This window comes from Argentina silus (assembly GCF_951799395.1).
Source record: "Argentina silus genome assembly, chromosome: 6".
NCBI lineage: Eukaryota > Metazoa > Chordata > Actinopteri > Argentiniformes > Argentinidae > Argentina > Argentina silus.
The window spans coordinates 4,774,102-4,783,989 of NC_139660.1; the positions used below are offsets into that span (position 1 = coordinate 4,774,102).

The 9,888-nt window shown below is 48.5% G+C and overlaps 1 protein-coding gene across 1 annotated transcript; it reads left to right on the top strand.

The window, feature by feature from the left end:
* Window positions 1–5,351: 5,351 nt before the first annotated feature.
* Window positions 5,352–8,040, top strand: lingo3a (leucine rich repeat and Ig domain containing 3a; the record flags this gene model as incomplete). The annotated part of the gene is made up of 1 exon (XM_083671052.1): window positions 5,352–8,040. One exon carries the CDS (start codon window positions 5,352–5,354, stop codon window positions 7,179–7,181), a length of 1,830 nt encoding a protein of 609 aa, XP_083527178.1. The 3' UTR covers window positions 7,182–8,040.
* Between the last annotated feature and the right edge of the window lie 1,848 nt (window positions 8,041–9,888).

Genomic DNA, 9,888 nt, shown 5'->3' on the forward strand with positions numbered 1-9,888 from the left:
ATTATAGGACATTTGATAAATGGAGAACCCCACAACTTTAAAGCCTTCGAACTCCTGAACACAAATGTATATTTGTATGACAATGGTAATAAGATAAAGTAGCAGACACATTGCAGCACCTGAGGACACTTTTGACATTTAACAGACGCTTTCATCCGAAGCGACTTACAACAAGTACATTTGTCTAAAGGAAGTGAATCATCTATACATCACTCATCCTAAACACAAATCTATGCCGGGACCATTGGCAGTCACATTGGCAGTCACAATGCTAGAAGAAGGAAGGATTATTAATTTCTTTTAATTTTTTTGTTATTATTCACAGTAGAGGAACTGTACAGAGGGGTAGTGGGGGGTGAAGAGGTCTTTAGGAGGGAGTCTACAGCGGAAGATAGTCTACCTCTGTGTTTTCTATTGCATATCGTATCCCTCGTCCATCTCCCCTGACCTCCCCTGTCACCATAGCGTCTACAGTGGCCAGCCAGACCCAGCTGTGCCTGGACGTCCTTGCCTGCTGTGGGTGGCCCAGCCTGGGCAGTGTGGTGGTGATCCATCACAGGGTTATAAGGCGGCAGCTACAGGGGCATTCACTGTGCAATAGGACCCACCCAGAGGTGCTGTCCAGAATCAAACCCCCTAGCCCCCCTCTCCCTAGACATCGCTATCTAGGGAGAGTGTGCAGTGTCTCGGGAGAGTGTACAGTACAAATGTACAAGTGAGTTGGTTGCTGTTTGAAAGGCTAGCATATACCCATCCAAGCATTTTCAGATCTACACAAATGTCAAGGGAGTAGGAACCAGGGGGGTGTTGATCTGGACAGAGCTGGATAATAAATCTCCATGCGTTCCTGCCAAGCCAAGCCAAGCCAAGCCAAGCCAGGCACCGAGGGGTTTCCCCATGCAGAGTGAATGGGCTACTGATGGTCCCCCCAGAGAGGGATGAGTGGTGTAGTGTGTTTTCAGCTGAGGACAAAGTGCTTATGTAAAGCATGAGTGGGTACGGCAGAGCTGTTGAAAACCAATGCTAGTCCATCACTTTGGGAGCTGAGATGATGTGGCTGCTGGAGAGCGGTCTGTGGTTACACACACGCACGCACACACACACACGCACGCACACACACACACATACGCATACACGCACACACACACACCCACACACAGACACACACACGCACACACACGCACACACGCACACCCACACACACCCACACACCCACACACACCCACACACCCACACACATAGACACACACACACACACACACACATACACACACCCACACACACACCCACACACACACATACACACACACACACACACCCACACACACACACATACACACACCCACACACACACACACACACACACACACACACACACACACACACACACACACACACACACACACACTCTCTCCCCATCTCTCTCAGCTGCATCCCACACCTACGTCACCATCACTCTGGCAACTTTGGCTTGGGTACACTTTGTGTTTGATTCAACCCAGTCTCCCAACAACTGCTGTCCTTGGTGAGGTGTGCTCAGAAAATGGAGTCATTGTTCCTGTTGTTCGTGTTGCGTTACATACTGCAAGAGTCAATTTATGGCGTTTGTAAAAAGAAACGTTATTGCGGTGCATCGTTTATTTCCCGAATTTATTTCAAGAAATTATTTCCTGTGTTTCACGGCACCACACCTAGAATGACTGCATGGTTATATAAGCACACTTATGCACACACACGCACGCACACACACACACACACACACACACGCACACACGCACACACACACACACACACACACACACACACACACACACACACACACACACCTATCTTCTAATGTGGGTAGGCCTGATGCATACATTACAAGGGATCTTACTAAACCCAGTGTGAGTAATGTGCTTGATTTGGCAGAGCGTCAGCAGTGCCCTCTCCCTGATCCTCTCCTAATGCCCCTCATGTTTCAACATGTGGAGGCTTCACACTCCGTGACTTTAAATTGCCATCGGAAGGAAAGCGTTTGGTAAACAGCTCCCGTAATCTGCACATTTGCTTAATTTACTGTGCATTTTCCCTGCTAATAGCTGTTACGTAAACACAGGTGGATCAGGAGGAGAGGAGAGGAGGAGAGAAGAGCCGGGATGAGGAGGTGGAAACGGTGCTGCACAGTAGGGGGCTACAGAGAGTGTGTGCGTGTGTATGTGGAGGGGGTGGGGGGAGGGGGGGGGGGGGGGACCATCTGAGTCAAAGTATAGACCCTGCCCCTTTGTGCTCCACAGCCCACTCCGCATTCTAAATCAGGCTCTTGTTGCTAACCTACACTCGGCTCATTTGGAGCTGCAAAGCCACAACTTCTCCAAGTCTCTGTGGATACTGTGGATTTTTGTTCGATGGCGGCCTGGTAATTGGGCTACGGTCAGAGTGGATGATTTCAGGGTCACTGTGTCCGCCCACGCTACAGTCTGTGTTTATCTGTCGACTCCCTGGAGGAGAAATGGCCGATGTGCAGTCCTATACTGTATGGCTGACTCCACACTACAATCTGTGTGCATAGCTCAATGTCTGGCTTGCTTCAGTATTGTACTGCATAAGAGAAATGGAAGATGTAAATGAGTGTATGACTGCTCTTGGCTATGAACCTCCTATAAGTACAATGATTCAATATATTATTCATTGGTTTTTACACGGAGCGAAGCTTGGAGGACAGGCACATGGTTATTAGATTCTATCTCATTGTCCATGCAATGACAACTGCCCCTTATATTTGAATATCTCATTTATTCTGCGCTCAGGGCAAAACATGTGTCCTTGGACCATCTTAACATGCTAAAATATGCTAATATACTGTATGTTTATGTGAAAAGGGCTTTAATTTGATGCACATACCGTAGGCAGCAGTAGCCTCCCGTAAGCTTCTTAGAATCAGGCCAGACCATCTTAAAGGGTAATTGAAACGTTCTGTGGACAGTTGGAAAGTGATAGTTCATTAATCACCTCCCCTGGCAGCTAGGCCTCCCTCCCCCCCTCCCCTTCGTCCTCCTCCCCCCCCCAGCCGTCCTCCCCCCAGCCCTCTCTCTCAGTAACCTCTGACACCCGGTGCGTAGGAGACTCACAGACACGAGTCCTGATGATAGACAGACTCTCCCAGCTGAACTAATTGTCCTGTGATAATCCACGCTGTGGCTAGCTATCCACCTGCTGTTGACCTGTGGACGGCTGCACTGGTGGTTGGTGGGGTTTGTGGGGGCTTGTTAGTGCCAATGCAATCAGATATGGGGGTGGGTGGGGTGGGAAGGTTATCATGTGACTGAGATACCCAAGACATTTTGAGGGGGAGTAGTGGGACTTGGGCGGTTGGGTTGGGGATTTGAGGTGGGGGTTTGGTTATCCAACTGAAATGCGTCTTTCAGTAATAACCTGGTATTTGAGAACAAGAATCTTGAACTTTTGAACCAGAGGTGAGTCCAAGCGGTTCAGCGAGGCGAGACATGGTGGGTTTGGGGCGGCAGTGTGTTGCTAAGTCCTGCTGACTGGAGAGAAGGTCAAAGGACCACGAAGCACCATGGCACAAATCCTCGTGCATGTCAAGACAAATCTTTTAAATCGTTTAAATCATTTGAAACCATTTGGAGAGAGCTGTCCTCCTGTTCATTGTTGAAGAAATCCTCTACCTCATGTGCCCTTATTTTTAGGATTACCCGGTAGAGATGTTAAAAAAAGATAACTCCCTACTTTAAATGTGCTTTTTGTCTCTAAACTTAATAGCCGTGCAAATGCATTTATCCCTTCTGAACTTATCCTAATGCAGTTTGAGTCCACTGCAGGGCCAGGGGCAGTTTGACTAATGGGTGTTCATTCCCGATCTACAGATCATTTGAAATCAGAGCGTGCTCTTGTAGATCTTCGGAACATGAAAAGACTGATTAAGTCATCTGAAACAGCGGCATGTGGGCATAGAAATCCTTGAGACATTTTCTATTTCCTCTTTGTCTTTGGGTGTCTCTGACGTTTACCCTGTGGTAGTGAGGGTGTGTAGTCCAGCCTGTATATGATATATATACAGTACCAGTCAAAAGTTTGGACACACCTTCTCATTCAATGGTTTTTATTCAATTAAGCACACTGTTTATAAAGCATGTGACACCCACTGTATTGCTTATGCGTCTTTTTAACTCTGCTACCGGTGTTTCTAAGGATAAATGTGCTGTTTCTGGTTGAGGTTTTGATACTTTCAGGTCTCTGAGCATTTGCTCACATACAGTACCAGTCAAAAGTTTGGACACACCTTCTCATTCAATGGTTTTTCTTTATTTTTCTCTCTCTCCCTCTCTCTCTCTCTCTCTCTCTCTCTCTCTCTCTCTCTCTCTCTCTCTCGCTCTCTCTCTCTCTGTCTCTACCTCTTCCTCTCCCCCCCCCCTGTGCGTGTGTGCGTGTGTGCGTGTGTGCATGCGTGCGTGCGTCTATGCGCTCGGGTGACACAAACAACACATGGCCCTGGGACCCCCTCATGCATGCACTACTGGGAGTGACAGGTCTCATGGCTTTTTAATACATTAACTCCTCCATAAGCCCACCATTCAATTAACATGATGTTATGGAACGATTATTCCTGGGAGGTTTCATATTGTATCGCAGGTATTGTCCTTGTAATTCAGATGAAATGATGGATTAACGCTCTGATGCATATGGTCATTAACCAGCAGAGTGCTCTGTCATATGAGAACTATAGAATAGACAGGCTTCTCTCCTATCATGCCTCAGGGACTTATGTTGATGTGATGGATGGAAGTACAGTGATCCACTGGGTCGTATCCTTGTGTGATGATGGTTAACCTTGCCCAAGAGGAGACCTATACAAGGTCGGCTGTTGCCCGCTATGGAGAGAGAGATTAATGTATGGTGTATTGTGGACATTTGAATACACACCTCTGACAATTTCGTTCAGGTCTAGAACACAGTTTTCTGTTTTGTTTTGTCTTTCCCCACCTGCTCTTTCCCTAACCCTAACCCTAACCCTAACCCAATGATGGGTGAATTAACTTCTCCTTCATTATTTTCTGGGTTTTGGGAAACAGAATACTTCACTGGAATTCCGTTCCAGGTTTTCCTTTGTGTGCTTGTATATCCCTTTGAGAATGAGCTCAAAGCATTAGCTGTACTTCTGTGTTAGGTTAATTAAAGGCTATGATAGTAATTCTACTCAATCCATAGTCTTTGATCAATGCTGCTTAAGGGAATTGAGATGTACTGATTTGTGTCTTCTCTCTCTTTCTGTCACCCCCCCCCTCTTGGACTCTCCAGGTGTCTGGTCTAGTGATCCAGCCCCAGTGTAAAGCAGGTGGTAGAGAGGGGGCATGGCAGCCTCTCCAGGCCTGGGGTGGCTGGGCCTGGTCCACCTGCCCCTGCTGCTGCTGATGTCCGTGGTCTCCACTCAGAGCCAAGGCTGTCCCCAGCGCTGTGAGTGCATGGCCCAACTCAAGTCTGTGGCGTGCCAACGCAAGCGCCTTTCCGCCCTCCCCGATGGCATCCCCTCAGACACACGCCAGCTGGACCTCAGTGGGAACAAGCTCCGCTGGGTGGAACACGGAGACCTGCTACCTTACCCCCGGCTGGAGGAGCTGGACCTGAGTGAGAACACCATCAGCGTCCTGGAACCCAACGCGTTCTCGAGCTTACAGAGCCTACGCGTGCTGTCGTTGAGGGGGAACCAGCTCAAACTGGTCCCCATGGGGGCCTTCTCGCGTCTCTCCAACCTCACCACGCTGGACCTAAGTGGGAACAAGATCGTCATCTTGCTGGACTTCACCTTCCAGGACCTGCGGAGCCTGAGGAACCTGGAGGTGGGGGACAATGACCTGGTCTACATCTCCAACAAGGCCTTCCTGGGCCTGGTGGGCCTGCAGGAGCTCACCATCGAGAGGTGTAACCTGACCTCCATCTCCAGTCAGTCCCTGTCCTACCTCCGCAGCCTGGTGACCCTCCGCCTGCGCTACCTCAGCATCTCCTCCCTGGAGGATCAGAACTTCCGTAAGCTGGGGGGCCTGCGGGGCCTGGAGATTGACCACTGGCCCTTCCTGGAGCACATCTCCCCCCACAGCCTGCAGGGCCTCAACCTGTCCTGGCTCTCCATCACCAACACCAACATCACCTCTGTGCCCTCGTCCGCCCTGCGCAGCCTGGCCCACCTCACCAGCCTCAACTTATCCTACAACCCCATCTCTGTGCTGGAGTCCTGGGCCCTCCGGGATCTGGTCCGGCTGAAGGAGCTGCACCTGGTCAACACCAACCTGGTGACAGTGCAGCCGTACGCCCTTGGAGGCCTGCGGCAGATACGCCTGCTCAACCTGTCCACCAACGGCCTGGTGACCCTGGAGGAGGGCGCCTTCCAGTCCGTCAACACCCTGGAGACACTGCGTGTTGACGGGAACCCCCTGTCCTGCGACTGCCGCCTCCTCTGGATCCTCCAGCGCAGGAAGACCCTCAACTTTGACGGCAAGGCCCCCGTGTGTGCGGCCCCCGTGGAAGTGCAGGGCCGGGCGCTCAGCTCCTTCTCGGACTCCGCCCTCTTCGACCACTTCACCTGCCAGAAGCCCAAGATCCGCAACAGGAAGCTGCAGCAGGTGACGGCGCGTGAGGGCCAGGTGGTGTCCTTCGCGTGCCGGGCCGAGGGCGAGCCCACGCCCATCATCTTCTGGATCTCTCCGCAGCGCCGGCGTATTACTACCAAGAGCAGCGGGCGTGTCACCGTGCTCCCCGAGGGCACCCTGGAGATCCGCTATGCCCAGGTGATGGACAGCGGCACCTACATCTGCATCGCTAGCAACGCCGGTGGCAACGACACCTACTTTGCCACGCTGACCGTGAGCGGGCTGCCTCTGGACGCGGCGCTCATGGCCAACCGTACGTACTACACGGGGGACCTCAACGACACGAACCTGAACGACACGAGGGTCTTCCTCAAGTTCACCCTGGACCTCAAGACTATCCTGGTGTCCACGGCGATGGGCTGCATCACCTTCCTGGGCGTGGTGCTCTTCTGCTTCATTCTGCTGTTTGTGTGGAGCCGGGGGAGGGGCCAGCACAAGAATAACTTCTCAGTGGAGTACTCCTTCAGAAAGGTGGACGGCCCTGCCGCCAGCGGTGGCCAGGGAGGGGCACGGAAGTTCAACATGAAAATGATTTGATTCAGTCAGGACGTTGTTGTGGTCCCTCTGTTTACAACGGACAGACTCAAACAGGGAAAGAATATTGACTTATTTTGACTTTTTCTTCCCTGTCAGCTCCATTGGATTTATCAATAAGACATTTTTCTGAGACATTGTTTTATATTTTAGAAAGATGTCTGTATCAACAAAAGGCAACACGAACAGGTGTATTTGTTCTCTATACATATTACATATTAGTTTGTGTGTTCTATAATCGTGTTCAGAGTCTGGATGATAGTTAAAGATGTCACACAATAAGTTGAAGGTACAAAGCAACAGCTGTCTTCCCCTTTAAGGGACTGTCTGTACATTCCCCTTTAAGGGACCTCACCATTCCACCTGAGGTGACTGTCAACCATCTCCACACTTGATGAATCCATAATCACAGGGTGCTCATTGAATGCCAATGACTTGCCAATACTCATTTGAATAGTTCAACACTTGGAATAGTTGTTATTAATTGAATCTACCCATCACCAGAGCTGTATTAACTTGTAAGTACTCCCATCGTAGCTGCTCTCAGACCCAGCTAAATTGATGGTGGATAGAGCTTACTCACACTCTGCAACAGTAAGCACTGTCTCTGCACTACACTGCCAAGTTTTCTAGTGGGGATTTCCAATCTCATTTTGCCATCAAACAGCATTATATGCTGCAACAAATCTGAGCAGTTTTATTTTAGAATGTTGATTTTTGATAGAACAAAAATTGGTTTGATAGTAAAGTACTGGTCATGAATGACAAAGCAAAAAAGTAAAAATACGCTCACTGTTCTTGTGGGATCAGATCTCCTCATCATCCTGGTTGCTCACCACCATGCTCCTTCTCTCAGACTGCAGCTCCTCTGACACTTCAATATATGTACAAACTCTTTTTGTATATACTATACTGTATGGTTGTTGTGTGTGTAAAGATTTGTTGTCTCATTTTGAATGACTTGCTATCAAATCTTTGTCTATTCAACATTTGTCGGATGGCTTTATCCAAATTCTAAGAGTTCATACTGTATAGATAGGAACATCAGATGTAATATATTTTGGAATCCTTAAAAAGCTATTGTGGTTGTCCATTATGTACTGTACTGTGAGTCAGATTTAATATGGATAACTCCAAGTATCATTTTCCTACAGTTACTACTAATATCCAGTGATTTACTTTAGATCAGATACAGATAACCTGGCACAGAGATACTATATGCCCTACCTATGCTCTCTAAAGACCTGATGAAGGACGTCAGTGCACTATACACACACACACACACACACACACACACACACACACACACACACACACACACACACACACACATACACACACACACACACACACAGTACCAGTTCAGTTTCCTATTTTAGGCTTCAGGGGACAGTGGGAAGCCTGAAAAGCAGCAGGGATGAGAATATTTCTCATTAGGAGCAGAGTCTCAGATATATCCACTGAGGAAGAATGCTAATGAGGGAGACAGAGAGACAAGAGAGACAAGAGAGACAGAGAGACAGAGAGACAGACAGAGAGACAGAGAGACAGAGAGAGAGACAGAGAGACAGACAGAGAGACAGAGAGACAGAGAGACAGACAGAGAGACAAGAGAGAGACAGAGAGACAGACAGAGAGACAAGAGAGACAGAGAGACAGACAGAGAGACATCGAGAGAGACAGAGAGACAGACAGAGAGACAAGAGAGACAGAGAGAGAAACAGAGAGACATCGAGAGAGACAGAGAGACACAGAGACCGTGAGAGAGACAGAGGGACACAGAGACAGAGAGTCCTTGGATGCTGGGAGTGAGGTCACAATAGAATGTACTGCAGCCAGCAGAGTTCTGGCACGGAGTGGGGGGGAGGGGGGGGGGGGAGGGCTTTACTGCCCAAATCACAAGGGCTGCCATAACTCACTAACTTTCTGCAGATAGATTAAAATGTACTCAGACATGATGTGAGGATAAATACAGATTTCTGGCATATTTGTGTTGCCTAATGTTTACTCAACTTTGACAGCAGTAAATTGTATAGAGGCATTTTCTTGGAAGGGTTTCCTCTGAAAACAAAGCACTGTAATACAGTACGCAGGCACAACTGTTACTCCTCTATGCCACTTACTTAGTGCAGGTGCATGGCACACAATCATTATTAGCTGTATTCATATAGCAGCTGCACCTGCACCACAAGAGAAAATGCTGTACGTCGAAATTCACCCACCCTCTCAAATACCTCACGATTTCTTCTTAGCACCCTCGGTCCCACTGCCTGCAGTCCCAACTGTGTAGCTCTGCTGCCCTCTACTGGCTGAAGAGGACTCTACAGTATCGTTTCGAGAGAGATGACCTTCCTCTGAGCGTCACAAAATGTCATCACTCAATTGGTATAGTTTACACTGTCCTTCTCACACGTTGTTCTCATGTTGTTTGCGATAGAAACAAATGTGTTTGGACAATATTCCAGACAATTTTGTACTGTACTGTATATTTTCTAAAAATAGTCTTATTCAATTAAGCACACTGTTTATAAAGCATGTGACACCCACTGTATTGCTTATGCGTCTTTTTAACTCTGCTACCAGTGTTTCTAAGGATAAATGTGCTGTTTCTGGTTGAGGGTTTTGATACTTTCAGGTCTCTGAGCATTTGCTCACATACAGTGCCAGTCAAAAGTTTGGACACACCTTCTCATTCAATGGTTTTTCTTTC